This window comes from Acipenser ruthenus, chromosome 53 (assembly GCF_902713425.1).
Source record: "Acipenser ruthenus chromosome 53, fAciRut3.2 maternal haplotype, whole genome shotgun sequence".
Taxonomy (NCBI): domain Eukaryota; kingdom Metazoa; phylum Chordata; class Actinopteri; order Acipenseriformes; family Acipenseridae; genus Acipenser; species Acipenser ruthenus.
Window position 1 is genome coordinate 6,284,018 of NC_081241.1, and position 20,555 is coordinate 6,304,572.

Here is a 20,555-nt window from a genome sequence, read left to right on the forward strand (position 1 = left end):
CAGAGCTGAGGCTCTGATGCCATGAACATTTGCTCTGTTCACTCTCAAAGTCCTGCTAGAATATTTGAATGGCAAATGTTTTATTTTTCATAATGACCTTACATTCTAATAGGTTACGGTGATTATTATCCTTAAACGGAAATACAAAAGTAATAAAACACAGCTCTAAAACTCATTTCAATATGTATCTTTTCTAAATGGTAACTTGAGTTCATATCCTCTCCTTCCACATTACTCTCTGCTCCTGTTTAAACACACACTGAGAGCAGGGAGGGAGGCTCCATGTTAGCAGTGGAACAGGAACATCTGCTGGATGCCATTCCACCACAGGGAGGGGCCCTGTGCTGGTTGCCATGGTGACAGTCTCCAGTATCTCTACAATGGACTCTGACCAACGCATGAATAACTGAACCTGTAATAAACTGATCAAACAGGCAGTTATAAATATTAACAAGCAAACTGTCTATGCATGCATAAATGTGGAGAACCTTTGATCTGTCTGCTTGGCTATCTTTCTGTAGAAACTCCCCTCCAACCCTCTCCTCTCCACCCCTCTCACACTGATTCAGCAGTTTCTGCTCCCCCTGCTTGTCTAAACCTGGCCTCAGTCCAAAACCCTGCCTCTTAGAGCTTTACACAATTCCAGGAAATCAGCACAGTTAAGTTTTGTTTGTTGTGAAATTGTCAGTCTCTGTGTCTCACTGCAGCAAGAATGGCTTCAAACTTGTGGTCAGAGGATCAGTTTAGCTGTTCAGTGTGTCTGGAGCTATTGAAGGACCCAGTCACTATTCCATGTGGACACAGTTACTGTATGGGGTGTATTAAGAACTGCTGGGATCAGACTGATCATACAGGTGTCTACAGCTGCCCCCAGTGCAGAGAGACCTTTACCCCAAGGCCTGATCTGTGCAGAAACACCATGCTGGCCGAAGTTGTGGAGAAATTAAAGAAGACAGGACTCAATCCTCCTCCTGCTCAAAGTTATGCTGGACCTGGAGATGTGCCGTGTGATTTCTGCACTGGGAGAAAGTTCAAAGCTGTGAAATCCTGTTTGACGTGCCTGGCCTCTTACTGTGAAACACACGTCAAGCCACACTATGAGGGGGCAGCTTTCAAGAGACACAAGCTGATCAGTGCAATTGGAAATCTGGAGCAGAAGCATTGTGCTGAACACCAAAAGCTTTTGGAGGGGTTCTGCAGAACTGATCAGACGTGTATTTGTTGGCTGTGTGCAGACAAGAAACACAAGAGCCATGACACAGTCTCAGCTGAGGCAGAAAGGACTTGGAAACAGGTAAGGGTTTGAACCATTTACAACAGCAGTGTCCCCCACTGGGGATTGAACCCACAACCTTCTGGTCAAGAGTCCAGAGCCCTAACCACTACTCCACACTGCTGCCCTCTATCTAGCTGCACTGGCAGAGCTGCTGTGCCCGTGCCTTTAAAAGTGACACATACGCATCTATCTGCACTGGCAGAGCTGCTGTGCCCATGCCTTTAAAAGTGACATATACGCATCTATCTGCACTGGCAGAGCTGCTGTGCCCATGCCTTTAAAAGTGACACATACGCATCTATCTGCACTGGCAGAGCTGCTGTACCCGTGCCTTTAAAAGTGACACATACGCATCTATCTGCACTGGCAGAGCTGCTGTGCCCATGCCTTTAAAAGTGACACATACGCATCTATCTGCACTGGCAGAGCTGCTGTGCCCGTGCCTTTAAAAGTGACACATACGCATCTATCTGCACTGGCAGAGCTGCTGTACCCGTGCCTTTAAAAGTGACACATACGCATCTATCTGCACTGGCAGAGCTGCTGTGCCCGTGCCTTTAAAAGTGACACATACGCATCTATCTGCACTGGCAGAGCTGCTGTGCCCGTGCCTTTAAAAGTGACACATACGCATCTATCTGCACTGGCAGAGCTGCTGTGCCCGTGCCATGCAGTTCTTGCCAGTCTGCCCACAGTGAGAGGTGTGTTTTTGAGAGGCTTGCTTGTACACTAAAAACGTTTGATCTTTCAATTTATAACCACCATCTAGCTGAGAAGAATTATTTTTATTGGTAAAGTGTTCATCTTTTTGTAGACATATTTTATTTTTTTAATTATGAAGGCTCAAAGTCAGTGGAGCGTGTAACTCAAATTCAAGATGGCCGCTAGGCAGAAACAGTAGCTGAATTTGGTGCGTTAAAAACATTTTTACTTGAGTTAAACAGATATGTTTAAGAAATGTAATAATCTATTTGGCATTTTGTTTGTTGAAATCTACAATTTCTTTCGCTCACCCTACTAGTCCCCTCTTTCCTTTCCTCTCTTCCACAGTGAAGTCCTTCTGGTCACGGGCTCATTCTTCTGGGGATTTTGTGTGTTTAGGCATTTTTTACATTTCTTCACAATTTTCAATTCTGTTTTAAATTCCACGAGTGTGTGAATCCTCCCTAATGAACTGTAATATAGCTTTAAATGCCACGAGCAAGAACAACCCTCCGTTTCTAATTGTAATCTCATTTTACATCTCACCAGCATGTGCAATCCTCCAATAGAAATGCAGGAATGTGCTGCCACTCAGTTTAAAGTATTCAGAATGAATCAATGATAGATACAAGTAATTTTTTTAAAGTTTATTTTATTGTATTTTTTTCACATGGAAAGGGGTGAAGTCAATTTGAATTGAGTAACCATGTCTTGTGTTTTTCCGGTGTTTATTGGGTATACACTGATTTCATTGTTTTGTATCAGGGCTGTTTTTTCTGTGTTTATCGGTTACATTCGAAAATCAGAAGCCCTAAATATCCATTAAAGAGGAAGCTGCTTCAGTTTCCTAGGTGCTTGACAAAACAAACATGTAACACATGCTAGATCAGCCATCATTCACTGTTACTAGTATGAAACAGTACCATCTACTGGACAGCTACTGTGGATCAAGTGTTCTTTTGTATTGCTGGCAGCTGTGCACTAGATGATGTTGTATCTTACTACTATACACACATGTTGTCTGATCTAGCCTGTGCTACAGGTGTCTATGGCCTGCAACTAGAACTGAAGTCAAAATAAATTTGACTCAGAATTATTGCACACATTGTAAAGAGGTAAGGGGACAAGAAAATAGAAAATATATGTGAACTAAAATGATTCTGTCAGTTTCAATAGCATACTTAAACAGGCCTGTGATGGGTGTGACAGGATATCACTCAATGCTCCATCAGAAATGTCACTGTGTCGCTGTGTTTCTACACAGAAGCAGCTGGGAGAGACACAGACAGAAATACAACAGAGAATCCAGAAGAGACTGAAAGAAATTGAGGAGCTGAAACAGGCTGTGGAGTCACTGAAAGTCGGTATTGAAAAGAGGGGTTTATTATTATTATTATTATTATTATTATTGACAGATGGACTGGAACACATCTGCAGAAGTTTACTGTTTATGACTGATGTGTTTTATCAATTCTAACCATGTCTCCTCTACTGTGTTCTTTCACTCAGAGATCTGCATGCATAGAAATAAAGGAAAGTGAGAAGATCTTTACTGAGCTGATCCGATCCATTGAGAAGATCCACACTGAGGTTATTGAACTGATTGGAGATAACGAGAAGGATGCAGTGAATCAGGCTGAAGGACGCATGAAGAAACTGGAGCAGGAGATTGCTGAGCTAAGGAGGAGAAACGCTGAGCTGAAACAGCTTTCAGAGACAGAGGATCACATCCATTTTCTACAGGTAACATCACTGCTTGTTAGAAAATCTCAAGTCCATAACTGGGACGGTTTCAGACAGACCTCTCCAATTGAATGAATCCTTGCTTTTCTCCAGGAATGTTTTGGACCCCATTCTGTTTCATTGAAAACTCATTTTCTCCACTTTCCTGTTGTAGAATTTCCAGTCTCTCTGTGCCCCTCCTGAAGCTGGAGACTTACCCAGCGTTACTGTCAATACAGACATCTCTTTTGGGGCTGTGAGGAAAGCTGTATCTGAACTTAAAGACCATATTGAGGAATTCTGCAAGGGGGAATTAGTCAAAATAACCACAACAGGTTGGTGTGAAATAGATTCCTTGGTAGATATTTCTCAAATAGACCATGGCTTGAGGAGGGACAGGACTTGCAATGTATTAATAAAGACCTCTTGCAGATTGTTGGCTATGATTTCCCCAGGTTGAAACGCCCCACCTCATTTACAGTGACAGTGACAAGAGAGTTTCTAAAGACATTACATGAGACAACAACACAATTGCATTCAAACAGAGACAGAGGGATTCAAACATTAAACAACACATTCATTCCTAAGAGTGAGCAGGGATGAGACAGCAGGGATGAGGGAGTATGGAGCAGGAAGGAGGAAGGAGGCAACAGGGAGCATGGAGGAGGGAGAAGGGGCTGATGAAGGAGGGAGCAGGGAGGAGGGAGCAGTGACTGATGGAGCAGGGAGGAGCGAGGACAGAGTGTTATGTTGATAGAGCAGACAATGACTGATGAAGCAGGGTGGAGGGAGTGATGTGAGGATGGAGCAGACAATGACTGTTGTATGTTTGATGCACAAGGGTGTCCTAATATGGACACTGTACTGTTGGGTAAAGATATGTGATGGAGAGGAAGGAACACAAGACTCCAGTGCAGTGGCAGACGTGTTCACATTGACTTTGGCTGCTGCACCGATACGGAAGGAACACATATTCATTGTAATCGTGAACATCTTGAAGTACGGATTTTTACATCCTGAAATGCCGTGAATAAGCCTTGTTTCTTTACAGATTGCTGTTTGGAGTCTTGTGTGTGTTGTGTATTAATCCACATGTTTAATGTCTCTCTTTTTTCTGCCCAGTGAATGAAGTTGCAGTTTACAGTCAGCAGGCTCCAGAGCCAAGGAACAGAGCTGAGTTTTTAAAATGTAAGTCTGTTTTCACTGAAACATTTGATTGAAAGATGTGTCACTCCATTGTGAGAAGAGCTAACACTACAGAACAGGGAGGGGTGGAGCTTGAGGGCAGCAATTATTATTATTTATTAGTAATTGTGAAGCCATTAATCTACACTCCTCTCCAACAAGTATTGGTTCAGATGAATACATGCAGAATGACTGAGGGGAGGGGCATTTGTTGCCTGTTTTTCCACTCAGACCCTTCTCTCCCTAAATATCTTGGTATCCCTGAATAGATAATCATCCCATCTTTTAATACATGTACAATGCATGTGAAACCAGTTGTGGGGTAAAATGAACAGCTATCCCTCCCAGTCATCCTGTGCTGGTAGTAAATGTATATTGCAGTATCACTGCACTTGTGGGATGGATTGCTCATTAAAATATTAGACAAATATTTGAAGAGTGGACGATATTCTATTGAAGATATTTAGTAAGCAAGGGGTCTGAGTAGGGAAAATGGCAACACATACCCTGTAGGAACATTAAGTGAACTGTAATTGTATGCAGAGCTGCATTTGATTAGTTCCAATTGAAGAAGTTTGATAAGATCATTTTTATCAATCTTAATTATTACAGTCTAAATATACTTGTCTATAAAAAAGCAGGGAGGAGGGAACAGGGAGCCTGGAGTAGGGAGGAGGGAGCATAGAGGAGGGAGCATGAAGGCGGGGGAATAGAGAATGGAGCAGGGAAAAGGGAGGAGAGAGGATGCAGCAGGGTCCATGCAGGAGAGAGGAGGGAGTATAAAGAAGGGAACAGGGAGGAGGGAGCATATAGGAGGGAGTAGGGAGCTGGGAGGAAGGAGCATGGAGGAGGGAGGAGGGAGGAGGGAGCATATAGGAGAGAGGAGGAAGCATAGAGGAGGAAGGAGGGAGCAGTAGGGAGCATACAGGAGGGAGCAGAGAGGAGGGAGCATATAGGAGGGAGGAGAGAGATCATGGAGAAGGAGAGGAGGGTTGAGTGAGCATAGAAGAGGGAGGAGGGAGCATAGAGGAGGATGCAGGGACTGGTGAAACAGGGAGGAGGGAGTGATTTGAGGATGCAGCAGACAATGACTGTTGATTTTCTCAGTGATTTGACTTTTCTAACCGTCTCTCCTCTACCCGTCCTCTTCTCTTCAATCAGATTCCTGTCAGCTCACACTGGACCCCAACACAGCGCATGAAGTGCTGTGTCTGTCTGAAGGGAACAGAAAGGTGACACGGAGGAGAGAGACCCAGAGATATCGAGATCACCCAGAGAGATTTGAGAGATGGGCCCAAGTGCTTTGCAGAGAGGGTTTGTCTGGGACTCGCTGTTACTGGGAGATTGAGTGCAGTGGGGGAGGGGCTTCTATAGGAGTCACATATAAAGGAATCAGCAGGAAAGGAGTGGATCGTTCCTGTGGCCTTGGATACAATGACAAGTCCTGGAGTTTGCTCTGCTCTGGTTCCAGTTACACTGCCTGGCACAATAACAATGGAACTACAATAACTGCCCCCCGCTCCCCCAGAATAGGAGTGTATCTGGACTTTAATGCCGGCATGCTGTCCTTTTATGACGTCTCTGACACAATGACCCTCCTGCACAGATTCCAAACCACATTCACTGAGCCGCTCTATCCTGGGTTTAGGCTTCATTCTTATGATTCCTCTGTAACAATCTGCCAGCTGAACTAGACTGTTTTGTGTTGTAAGAAACCCTTTGTATTGAATTCCCTGTCTGTCCTCTCCACTCCTCAGGTGAAGGGAATGTTCAATCTGATACAACTTTGGATGAAAGTTAGGGGGTAAAACGGCCCCACCTGCAGAGCGAAATGAGGTGAATTATTTGTTTTTAGCAACAAATGGTTTTCATACAAAATAACTGTATTTAATTTATTTTTTAAGATTTATTATGTTTTATATACTGTATATTTTAAAAAAATGGCATCCAATAGTCAGTGCTGTAACAGTTTTTAAAAAAGTGAACTTAAGTTTGCTTTATTGTATGTGTGTTTTTGTTCTTTGATTTCCAAAAAATGTTTGTTCTGTTTATTTTTTCAGATTTTAGTAATGTGATTTAATAAAAGTAATTTGATTAACTGTGACTTTCTTATTTATTTATTAAAGCATAGGGAAGCTTTGTAAAGCACAGAGAGGTCTGGTAAAGCATAGGGAAGCCTTGTAAAGCATAGAGAGGTGTGGTAAAGCATAGGGAAGCATTGTAAAGCACAGTGGTCTGGTAAAGCATAGGGAAGCATTGTAAAGCATAGAGAGGTGTGGTAAAGCACAGGGAAGCATTGTAAAGCACAGAGGTCTGGTAAAGCATAGGGAAGCATTGTAAAGCATAGAGAGGTGTGGTAAAGCATAGGGAAGCATTGTAAAGCACAGAGAGGTCTGGACTCTAACCCTGGGCTTGAGACTCAGCTCAGTGATTTGGATTCCTGAACAGCTTCTTAGTAAAGGTATTATTCAGCATGCCGTCGCACCGTGAACTAATAAGAAAAGACTTTCAGTACCTGGCAGGCTTGTGACATATCAGGAGGGTCATTCTCTTTACTCCTTCTTCTTCTCCTTGGAATCAGGTCCATGCCTCTCTCTACTGAATCACTCGTTCCTCAGTTAGCTGTGTTTCTCCTCTGCAACACAATTGAAACAAGTCCGTTGTTAAAGAGTACAGCGCTTCAAATGTCATTTTTCTTTCTCTTTCTTTAGACCGGCCCCTTATCTTTTCATGCTGTTTGAAATCATCCCGACCGCTTCTTGTTATCAGTTACTCAAATGCTGGGTTTGTTTTTGGAAACGTCTGTGTTGCTAATGGAGTGCCATGGGAGCATTGTATTTTAAACAATTTTGTATCAATAAAGATTGTTTCATTTTGAATTATTCATTTTGAACTTTAAATATGCAGTTTAATACTAACAGTTACAACAGCACTTAATAGGAAAAAAAAATATGATCTTTTTGTATGTTTTGTCCAGTTGTTCTGCTTGGATTTTGGTGTCTGACCAAATTTATATTGGAGCTTGAGTTTCTCGCACTGTTCATGTCGTTAGGGTTACCCAATTTGCAGTGAAAAACTAAATAAGACGTTCTTTTTCTCCAAGTCACTGACACAGTACCAAAATAACAGTATTGTGCAGTAAAGAAACAAGGACCAGGGGTCACAAATGGAGATTAGATAAAGGGGCATTCAGAACAGAAAATAGGAGGCACTTTTTTACACAGAGATTTGTGAGGGTCTGGAACCAACTCCCCAGTAATGTTGTTGAAGCTGACACCCTGGGATCCTTCAAGAAGCTGCTTGATGAGATTCTGGGATCAATAAGCTACTAAGAACCAAAGGAGCAATTTGGGCTGAATGGGGCCTCCTCTCGTTTGTAAACTTTCTTATGTTCTTACGTATTTAACACAATAATAGTTTTATCAAATTATAGTGGAATAGTTGTATGCTTGTGTCTTTAGAAAATATCAGTTTACAAAATCTCCCTTATTTTGTAGACTCCATGTTCACAAGTAGGCGGAAGCCCCTTTGGCAGTCAGTATACTCTGACATCATAAGTCACATGACCGGAACCTGCGTGACGTCGAGTTATTTTGCTTAAACATCAATAATAACCGAACAATGAAGAAGAAGAAGCGAAAAGGATGGAAAATACAAAGAAAAAATGATGTAGCCTATCATTGTGATAAGTTGAAATACTGAAGTACCTTGACAAGATGTTTTGCCGGTACGCAGTTCCAGGCCGTACCGGCTGACTTTCAACTCTGATTATTAGTATTATATTTATGTGTGTGTTGTTGTTATTATTATTATTATTATTATTATTATTATTATGCATATAGTTTTATTATCCACTATCCTCAACAATACGAAGTATAACATCGACTCGCACAAGCGCTCCTCTTCACTGTAGCTGAAGTGAACTGCGGGTCACATGAAACAGGAAGTAAATGTCTTCAAAGCAGTTCCTTGGGTTGGGCAGCAGCTGGTTCATGACGAGAGAAAAACACAGACCTGTTCAGAGTCATGCGAGTCACGAACGACTTTAAATAATCCTGTGTGTGTCTTTATCTCACCTCGCTCGACCCGCTGACAAGTCTTGACAGCCCGCTATTAATAATGAACCGGGGAAATGCTGAGGTTCCCATTCAGCTGTGGAGACATCTTTGTTTCCTTCTCCTTGAAGTCATCTCCGTGTCTGTATCTCCTAAATCACTCGTTCCGCAGTTAGCTGTGTTTCGACTGTGCAACACAACTGAAATCATTAACGAGGGGAGCACAGAGCACCCCGATACACTCACAGCAGAACAGCCTCCATTCACAAAACCTATAGCAACGCGATCATTAACGAGGGGATCACAGAGCACCCCGATATACTCACAGCAGAACAGCCTCCATTCACAAAACCTATAGCAACGCGATCATTAACGAGGGGAGCACAGAGCACCCCAATATACTCACAGCAGAACAGCCTCCATTCACAAAACCTATAGCAACGCGATCATTAACGAGGGGAGCACAGAGCACCCCGATATACTCACAGCAGAACAGCCTCCATTCACAAAACCTATAGCAACGCGATCATTAACGTATGGGGTACTATGTGTAAAAAAAAGCCTTAATATTTTAACATGTCTTTTTTTCCAGATTTAACTTGAATGTTGTATTTTTTCCCCAGATGTATAAATGTTGTGAAAATAAATAAATATTTTTTAAAATGTGCACATTCAGATATCATTTATAAATCTAGTTACACGGTTTAACATTTAGCTAAATATTTAACTAAATATAAATCCCTTAACAAGATTTAACATTTAGCTAAATATTTAACGAAATCTTAAATCTCTTATCAAGATTTAACATTTAGCTAAATATTCAACTAAATATTAAATCTCTTAACAAGATTTAATATTTAGCTAAATATTTAACTGGCAGCTAAATCTGGAGTTTATATGCAAATTAGATCCGCCCGCTTTGTGACGTCATCATTCTTCGCAAGGGCGGGTGAATCTCCACGGACTCGGTCAGGTTCTCGTTCAGAAAGACATCCTGGCGGATTCCAGTAACTCACATGCCATCATCGAGCGCGCAGCTGCTGCTGGTGTAAGAGCCGCTCTACAGGCTGGAACAGCCAGCGCTGCTCAACCACCACAAACTGAGGGACGTGGAAGGATGTCATCCGTGGACCTGCCACATCATCTTTAACATCATTTCAGAATAGGGCCTTAAGCCCTTGTTACACGAGTCAATTTACTAGCAACTTTTATCGCCTGCGACCAAATCCCGTGAGGATTGCCCCGTGTAACTGCGCTGACAATGTATTGTCAAAGTTCTGGCAACTGCGTGGCAACGCGATTGCTTGAGTGGACAGCAATCATACTCAGATTTTCCTCTCCTTCCCCACCTCTGACTCCACCATCTCCTCCCATATCTCTACCTGTCTGTCTGCTATTTCCTCCTGGATGCACTCGCATCACCTCAAACTCAACCTCTCTAAATCTGACCTCCTTTTCTTTCCCTCCTCCTCCCCCTCCTCTGATCTCTCTATCTCTGTTCCTCTGGAATCTACCACACTCTCTCCCTCTTCCTCCGCTAAGAACCTTGGAGTCACCCTGGACCCCTGCCTCTCTTATTCCCAGCACATCTCCACTCTGGCACGCACTTGCCGATTCTTCCTGAGCAACATCCGAAGAATCCGACCCTTCCTCACCAACTATGCTACCCAGCTCCTGGTCCAGGCCTTGGTACTCTCCCGCCTAGACTACTGCAACTCCCTCCTGGCTGGTCTCCCTGCATCCGCCACCCGTCCGCTCCAGCTCATCCAGAACTCTGCTGCCCGCCTGGTGTTCTCTCTACCTCGCTTCGCCCACGCTACTCCACTACTCCGCTCGCTCCACTGGCTCCCGATCACCGCTCGCATCCAGTTCAAGACTCTTGTACTAGCCTACAGATGCCTTGACCAGACTGCACCCAGCTACCTCCAGACCCTCATCTCTCCCTACACCCCCACTCGACCTCTCCGCTCCGCCTGCACTAGAAGACTAGCTCTACCTCCGCTACGCTCCCCTGCCTCCAGAGCCCGCTCCTTCTCCACCCTTGCTCCGCAGTGGTGGAATGACCTTCCTACAGATGTCAGGACTGCCCAGTCCCTGACCACATTCGGCGCCTCCTTAAGACTCACCTCTTCAAACAGCACCTGTAGAACTCCTCTGTTTGTATCCTGGGACACTATCACCCTTCATGTAAATGTGCTTTATTTTGCTCTTATCTGCCCCCTATTTTACTGCATTTAATCCTGTACTTCAGAATACTGTAATCTGCCAAGTGTTTAACCTGTAGTATTTTGTATTTAATCATATCCTGATGTAACTATCACTATTACCTGCTGTATTATTGAATTGTGGTTTGTCACACTTGTACTTTGCTTGAACAAAAGTTATTGTATTTCTTGCTGTTATTGTATTACTTGTATTGTAACACTTGAAATGTATTTGCTTACGATTGTAAGTCGCCCTGGATAAGGGTTTCTGCTAAGAAATAAATAATAATAATAATTATAACTTCTATTCTTCCTGCCCTTTAATATCACATATTTCTAACAGTGTGAATAGGGTAATTTTAGGTTGTTGTTGTTTTCGCTGGGAGATTTATTAAAAAAAATATATATTTTTTGATGAATGGGTAATTTAGTAGTGAACACTTTAGTTGTATTTTTAAACTTTTTCAACTGCAACTCCAAACATCATCTAATCAAAATTAAAAATAAATAAATAGAAGTAGATGTTTTCTAAAAGTTTATGCACATGAAATGTACATGGTTTCCATACTTCGTAATGATTTCTTAATTAAACTCTCTACACTACATTAGTTTTTCTACATCCTCTACTTTGTATTTTTGAGATTGCGTGTGATGGCTGCAGCAGGTGGTTCCTCCACACATTTGTTGGACAGCCATCAACTAAGGTCAGTTTTTTTGTGCAGCATGCACAATATGAGGACACACAAATGCCTCATTTCCACTGCCGGTGCAACTGGGCCAGCTGCACTAGAGCCGTGCCCCCGCCAGTAAAATTACTGTTAAAATTGTATTAGTTCAATGATTCTTCTTCCAACTCCTACTAAATAGTGGGACAAAATAGATGCTTATGTTTCTAGATTTTAATGGAAAGGTGGGGGGGGGTGAAAATAAAAAAGGGGGGAGAGTTTTTGTTGCAATCCTTTTTGTTATGTTGTACTGTTTACTCCTCCAATAAAAACATTTGATCACGAAAAAAGTTGTTGAGTATGCAGGTGAGAGAGAGAGACACTAACAGTATAAGTTTGGAAGTTTTTGGCAAGCTCCTGCTTGATTTACAGAGGGGACACCAAATATTCCAGGGCGGCTGTAAAAAACAGTGCCCCCTTGTTTATTTAGAGCAAATGCACACCAGAGTGACACAAACCTATTTAGTCTGCAGGTGAGAGAGAGGGAGAGACACTAACAGTGTAAGTTTGGTATTTTTTAGAAAGACCCTGCTTAATTTACAGAGGGGGCACCAAATATTCTATGGCGACTGTAAAAAACAGTGCCCCTGGAAAAAATGGTGCCCCTTGTTTATTTAGAGCAAATGCACACCAGAGTGACAAAAAACTATTTATTATGCAGGTGAGAGAGAGAGACACAGTGTAAGTTTGGTAATTTTTAGAAAGATCCTGCTTAATTTATAGAGGGGGCACCAAATATTCCAGTAACTGCAAAAAACTGTGCCCCTGGAAAAAATGATGCCCCTTGTTTATTGAAAGCAAATGCACAGCAGAGTGACACAAACCTATTTAGTATGCAGGTGAGAGAGAGACACACTAACAATATAAGTTTGGAAGTTTTTGGCAAGCTCCTGCTTGATTTACAGAGGGGACACCAAATATTCCAGTGACTGCCAAAAACTGTCCCCCTGGAAAAAATGGTGCCCCTTGTGTATTGAGAGCAAATGCACACCAGAGTGACAAAAGTTGTTGAGTATGCATTGAGATGGTAAATAAAAAAAAAATCTAATCTCCTTTCAAGTTCAACATTTCTGTTATTGGTTTATCTGTGTGTGACAGTTGTGAAAAGCTGTCAGGAATTAAATTACTTACAAATAAATAAGTAAATAAACATTTAGAAGATTGTACTGCATTTAACAGAATTATAAAATAACTGGATTAATTTACATGTGGTAGATTACTTGTGTAGTAATAATAATAAATAAATATAAAAGAGAGTGTTTCAACTTGTTTATTGTGGTCTGTGAAACATATTGGTACAATCCGTCACAAGACTTCATTTAATTACATTTGCGTTTTGTAATTGTTGTTTTTCTTCTTATTATTATTAATTTTCTTAGCAGACGCCCTTACTCTAGGCGACTTACAGTTGTCACAAAATATACATATTTCACAATGCAGTAAGAGCAGATAAAATATACAATAACTTCAGAGCAACTTTAACTACATGTACAGTTCGATAATCACAATATAGTAAGAGTACATTCAATACTTCCGTCCTAATAAGAGTAAGTAACTAGCTCATTTATACACATTTGAAGAAACACAATATATAGTTGTTGTTGTTGTTACTGTATTTAAACAATCTATTCTGGATGTAGAATCGCCGAAATCACAAGCTACACAAACATCTTCCGTCCAGAAGCAATAAAGTCGCTCCCGTTTGCAGCAGACCGCACGTTCACTTTGCAGCAGAGCGCACGTTCACTTTGCAGCAGGCGCTGCTTTACAGTCTAGTCACGGATTGCAATGACAAATTACGCGCTTTGCGTCGTGAGCGAGGAATCACACGCTCCCGTTGGCAGATAGCAAGGTTTGTTTCAAGCGCATGCGCACATCCATCGGGGACACATGAATCCTAGGGGGCACTGAATTCGTCGTAACACCGTCAACGATAAACATCACCTTTAAAGATCGTTTGAGTGCGTTTGGCAATAGCCGTCCAGATGACGAAGACTAACTCGAAGATGAACTAATACGAATACTGTTTTTTTTTTTTTTTAATTATTATTATAACTACACAGACGTATTTGTAATGTTTAAAGTAAAATGGTGTGTTTGTTTATATTATTGATTGATGGCTCTGGTGAGCGTGTTACTTCCTTATAATTTGAAAGTTTATCAATAAATATGTTAACTGTTATTATTCAATAGCGCTGTTTTTGTGTCTTATAACGTGAAGGGGGGGGTGGGGGGGGGGGGGATTGTTATTTATTCTTATTGGATGTTTTTTTTTGTGTGTGTGTGAAAAACTAGGATCCCTGGTCTTAGCCTTATCACTAAAAAGCAGCATAGCACCATCTATGTAGTTTATTTTATAAATTTAGTCGTTGCCTATTATTTTCTCCCAATTTAGAATGGACAATTATTTTATTATGCTCAGCTCACCGTGTAGTAGTTTTTTTTAAAAGTAGTGACTAGTTGTTTCTTGATGAAAGAAATGCACAGTCCTTTTCTTCAGATATTAGTTTGGTTTATTCAACATATACAGGTTTAATTCCATAAACAAAAAGAATGCTCAAAACAGTACAGCAAAACTTAAGTTCAAATCAAAACATAACAGAGAACAAAATAATATAATGCAATAGTGTAGGTTTGATCCTCCAGGACTCCTCGATCTCCAATACTAGTCTTAATGAAAGAGAGAAGTGAGCTGAGCTGAGCGCACCTTGATTAAGTAGCCAGTGACCTTATAGCTTGTGAAACGGTGTTGTAATTAACAGCCTGTATGTAAAGTGTATCTGCAAGGACAGCTTTCAGTTCAAGTTGGGGCAGCAGTGTGGAGTAGTGGTTAGGGCTCTAGACTCTTGACCAGAGGGTCGTGTGTTCAATCCCAGGTGGGGGACACTGCTGCTGTACCCTTGAGCAAGATACTTTACCTAGATTGCTCCAGTAAAAACCCAACTGTATAAATGGGGAATTGTATGTAAAAAAAAAAAGTGTGATCTGTATAATGTGAAATAATGTGATATCTTGTAACAATTGTAAGTCACCGTGGATAAGGGCGTCAGCTAAGAAATAAATAATAATAATAATGTTTTGAAGGACCTTTGCTGCTGCAACGGTATTTGCCACTCCTCCTATTTTTTTGTCCTCTGCAAATTTAACAAGTTTGCTAAATATACCAGAATCTAAGTTATTAATGTTGATTTCTCATGAATATTAATCATTATGTTATTGCAATAATATAACAGACTATAAATACATCAATTTGATTACTAATACATCCATTCAAATTCTTCAAAAGTTAACTTAAGATACATATTATAAATAAACACGTTCATTTTAATGTACTCCTATTTCAGTCCGCTTTTAATATTCAGTACGGGGGGCTTACTTAATATTCATGAGAAAGGAGGAGGCTGGCAGTCGCGTTTTACGTCACGTAATTTTGGCGCTTCCAAAAAGAGTAGCATACTTTGAATCCAGCATCATATAAATATAGTAAACCCGGTTTTTATTTTCAGCCACTAGATGGCAGTATAAACCCATTGTTTTGGGAAGGTCCCCACGGAAATCTGCAGTCAAATTTCCTGAAATCTGCAGAGAAAAAAAGGGAGTTTTTCTGCCGCAAAGACTTTAATGAAAAACAGTGTTAATGAGTATTAATAAATAAGAAAAAGTCACAGTTAAATTCAATGTTTTATTAAATCACATTAAAAAAAATGAATAAAAAAAAACCCCAGAACAAACATGTTTGCCATATTTTATGGAAATCAAAGAATAAGAAAAAATAAAAATAAAAATAAAATAAAACATACAATAAAGCAAACTTAAGTTCTCTTTAAAAAAAAAACTGTTACAGCACTGACTGTTGGATGCCATTTTATATATATATATATAACAGTTCTTAAAAAAGAGATGAAATACAGTTGTGGTAAAAATATATCACTATATTTAATCACATTTGTAATAATAAACTGTACCAATAAACACTTCCTGTGTTAACTGTTATTCAGTAGCACTGTTTGTGAACGATGACTCAATTTTAGCCTTTTTATTTTAATTGTGGATTTTTAATTTTTCTTATCAGAATTTTTTGTTTTTTTAAACTAGGATCCCTGGCAATTACTAAAGATTCAGCTTAAACACGAATCAATCAATCGTTCATTTTCTTTAATCAAGTGAAACCCTTTAGAACACATTCTCATTTCAATAACGCCTTGTTACCAGACTGTGCCTTTTAGAAAGAGCTCCGTTTGGAGCCCAGAGTAATATGCTACCCATAATGCAATGCATGTCATATCCACAGATATTGATGCGTGTTATTGTTACAATGTTTAGCAACAGTGATGTAAACACTAAAGACTGTGTATCATATAGCTTAGTATTTTGTTTAAAAATATTGTTAATACTTTAAAACTATTGTATATACTGTATACGCATTGTATAATTTCTAGAAATTTCTCAAAAACAAATTATAGGAAAAATCTTTTGAAGCAATAGTTTTGTAAACTAAAGTATGTAGACTTTTGACTACAGCTGTATATATACAGGGTCGCAGCTAGCCATGAAAAATGACGAGGCGCTTGCCCGTGCGCATTGCAATATTAATAAGCTGGATTCACTAAACTGCGGGCTACCAAGGGAATGTATTATTCCTTGTTATTGGGCTGATATGTACTTCTTTCTAATCAACAGTATTACTTTGACTCACATATATGGGCAATCAACATATTTCATGTGAAACCCATTCATTGCTAAAAAAAAACAAAAAACAAATAATTCACCTCGTTTCGCTCTGCAGGTGGCGCCGTTTTACCCCCTAACTTTCATCCAAAGTTGTGTCAGATTGAACATTCCCTTCACTCGAGGAGTGGAGAGGACAGACAGGGAGTTCAATACAAAGGTTTTCTTACAACACAGTCTAGTTCAGCTGGCAGATTGTTACAGTGGAATTATAATCAAGCTCAAATCCAGGATAGAGCGGCTCAGTGAATGTGGTTTGGAATCTGTGCAGGAGGGTCATTGTGTCAGAGACACCATAAAAGAACAGCGTGCCGGCATTAAAGTCCAGATACACTCCTATTCTGGGGGAGCGGGGGGCAGTTATTGCAGTGTGATTGTTATTGTGCCAGGCAGTGTAACTGGAACCAGAGCAGAACAAACTCCAGGACTTGTCATTGAATCCAAGGAAACAGGAATGATCCCATCCTTTCCTGCTGATTCCTTTATATATGACTCCTATAGATGCCCCTCCCCCACTGCACTCAATCTCCCAGTAACAGCGAGTCCCAGACAAACCCTCTCTGCAAAGCACTTGGAGATAGTAATTAAATCTCTCTAAGTGATCAGGATATTGCTGGGTCTCTCCCCATGTGACCTTTCTGTTCCCTTCAGACAGACAGAGGTTTCTATACGCTGTGTTGGGGTCCAGTGTGAGCTGACAAGTATCTGATTGAAGAGAAGAGGACGGTTAGAGGAGAGACGGTTAGAAAAGTCAAATCACTGAGAAAATCTCCACTAGGTTTGAATGGTACAGAACCAACAAAAAGAGAGACTGATTGAGTCAAAGTGGCTCATGATTGTGAACAGGTGTAGCGGTGATGCAGTGCAGGAGAAACCACAAACAATTGTAATCTGGTTTGGAAAGGGGTTTTATTTTATAATCCAGGTCTGGCAACCAAATAATAAACCCCGGAAATACACAACGATGTGTATTGCACGGAGATAAGAACAGGGTTACAGTCCCAAACAAGAAACACACGTATATCTCTCCCACAATGTACAAACGCGGTCACCAGTCCTGGGTGCGCGCTGTAGTGCTCGTGGTGGGTGATACAGTTTATAGTGACAATACAGTGAAGTGCTGTTCCGGGTTTTATTGCTGGCCTTTAGCGACAGCTCTGGAACGTGTGTAGCCATCTGGTGATTGAATAAACAAGACAATTACTGACAAGACCAAACAAACAAACACTCACGAATACTCTTTCCTCACAAGCAGTAACTACTGCGGCTCTACGTCCTTCTAGGTCATGCACACAACCCAAGCGAAGGAAAAGATTAGCGTTTCTCTGGCCCCTAAATGCTATCCCTCATGACCCCTTGGTAAACGACTGCAGCTGCGTTTATTACTTGCAGCTGCTACCTCGTTTACCTTCCAGGTCAATACCTTCCGGCAACAGAGTCTCGCTTCCTTCCAGGCTGACCGACTTCCCAGCCCCAGAAATGAACCGTCAGGCCAGCCCGTCCAGACCCTTCTCCTTTTGCTATTTAGCGCCTCACAGGTCAGGAGAGAGATTTCAAACCAGAACTCATTGTCTTTCTGTCACACATACATTTTGTTTAAAATGTCTGACAGACACCCTTATTCTGGTCCTTTACTATTGCAAATTAAACTAATCAAACACCAAGGGGGAATACCAAAGAACAGGGAGTGCTGCATTGCTCGCCCACGCCTGCCTTATATGCAAATTTCTGATTTCTAACTCGATAAGAAGTTACGCGCTACAGATTGCATCAAAATGAAAACAATTCAGAGTAAATCTAATTGTTAGCACATTTCAGAATCAATAGCCTTTACAATTATTAACCCAGATGGGGGAGACACACTGTTGCTGTAGCCTTCAGCAAGGTATTTTACTTAGATTCCTCCAGTAAAAAAACAAAAAAACAAGTTGATTGAACTTCTTTGTCAGCAGCCATTGCATTTCTGTTAGAACTTGTCTTTACCCTGAAGCCATGTATTGTTCTATGGAAACAGGGTGTTGGCTTAATTCTTAGCAATGCGGGGCCTCATTTGCAAAAGGTCCTTATTAGCCGGTATTGGACAAGTTACTAAATCTCTTGATTGAATATGACCATGAGCAGAACAGAAAGCGAGTCAAGAGTTAAACAGACACAGCCATGTCACTGACATCTGCAAATACTGCATTGGTCTACTCTTTCACTTAAAGCATTAACTTATACTTTTATCAATCAGTTTCTCAGTTGGGGGGATCTGGTGTTAATGTAGCAGCAGACTAAGCTCTGATCTGGGCTGGCTCGGTAGTTAACCCAGCACTTGGCGTAACTGTGTTTCAGTTTCCTGTCATTTAAGTGATTTTACAATGCTTTCTTGATCGGACACTTGAGGAGTATTTTGCTCAAGGGTACAGCAGCAGCCGTCTTATCCACCTGGGATTTGAACACAACACTCTGGTCTAGAGCCTTTTTTTTCATACAATCAGCGAAGAAAAATGGTAGTAATTTAAATTTTATGTGTGCCCTATAAATGGTAAAACGGAAGAACTGGGTCAACATAATTTTACCATGGAAAATAGTTTCAATTAATCTTGAAAGACTGGTTGTAAGTAAAAGCAAAACAACAGCTTCTGACAATCAGGTTTATTTATTTTTCACACAAGTCTTCAGAAAGTGCATCGAGTCACAGAGACATTCTGCTTCTTTTCCTAAACTCAAGACAAGGTAATGTATTTAGTTAGAATTCTTGTGTTACAGAGTTTTTTTTTTTTTAATAGTGCTGTTCCAGTGTGTTACGTAAGGGATGTGGGTTGTGGTGCATTAACAGACGGGTGTAGTTGGGTTGGAGGCACAAAGTGAATTTAATTCCAAAAATATTGTAACCTCAAACCGTTTGTTAAAGTTATTTCAATCAATTTGTGAAAACAACAATAACAGACTTGTTTCGACACAAAAAGAGCCGTTCTCAGTGTTTTAGTCATTGAAGTAGCTGAGTAAATCTTGGAGTTATTCAAATAGAAAAATAATACTGTTTTGGTGCTTTTTTCACTGAAATACATAGCCTATTTGTGTAAAAAAAAAAAAAAAAAATCCATGAGATTTCTAGACTGTATATTTTGAATAATAATACAATACGCAATAAAATAAACAATATTTTGTATCTTTTTTTTAATTTGTGGCAATGTTTTCTGTAAATGAAAGTTCAATTTTATAACACTGTAAGGACGGATGTGCATTACGAGTAACCACAGTAAATAGTGCGTTTCCCCTCTTTACAGACAGTACAGTGTAGGGATATGAAGACTCGAATGCTTCATGGAGTAAAACCGGTCGCTCCTCCCCCTGGAGCACTTTACCTGTCAGCTCAGCTCTCCTTACTCTCTCCTCACAGAGACACATATTTTAAAGAGGCTCGGCTCACACTGCCAATCAATACTCTGTTCCAATAAAAAGACAGAGCCTGAAGAGAGAAGATTGGACAGAAAACAGAAACTTTAGTGTCTTTAGATTTAAATAATACTCATAATGTTAGAATACGTTTGGCCAGGACAGAAAAAGGACCTAGTGAGACTATAGCCCCCACTCAACAAAGGGGGCTCACAGAGAGTTCTATAGAAATACTAACCAACAGAGTATGGTCTTGAGGGTATAAAATAGTGACTAAAATTGCCTTTTAATTCCAGCTGTAAATATTACAATTGCAAAAATTTAAAATAAAAAAATTCTCACCGACCATCAGCTGCTCATTTGAGAAAATTAGGGTGAGTACATCATTGTCATATTAACCCTTGCTTTATTTATTTCATCCATACTTTTAAATGTTATTTATTGTATATTCATTTTTATTTTGTTATTTTTTAATGTGTTGCATGTTTTTAATTACAATATTATGTTCTGGCGCATAGGCTGTACAGACTATCAGTGTTAGTGGGTGTCACGGTGGTGTGGTGGTTAGCGCTGCTGC

At 40.5% G+C, this 20,555-nt stretch overlaps 1 protein-coding gene across 1 annotated transcript; it reads left to right on the forward strand.

Annotated features, from left to right (window-relative positions):
- Nucleotides 1-690: 690 nt before the first annotated feature.
- Nucleotides 691-6,964, forward strand: LOC117969216 (tripartite motif-containing protein 16-like protein). Its single transcript, XM_059016732.1, has 6 exons — nt 691-1,294; nt 3,243-3,338; nt 3,488-3,721; nt 3,876-4,035; nt 4,823-4,888; nt 6,047-6,964. Exons 1-6 carry the CDS (start codon nt 713-715, stop codon nt 6,577-6,579), a joined length of 1,671 nt encoding a protein of 556 aa, XP_058872715.1. The 5' UTR covers nt 691-712; the 3' UTR covers nt 6,580-6,964.
- Nucleotides 6,965-20,555: the final 13,591 nt, after the last annotated feature.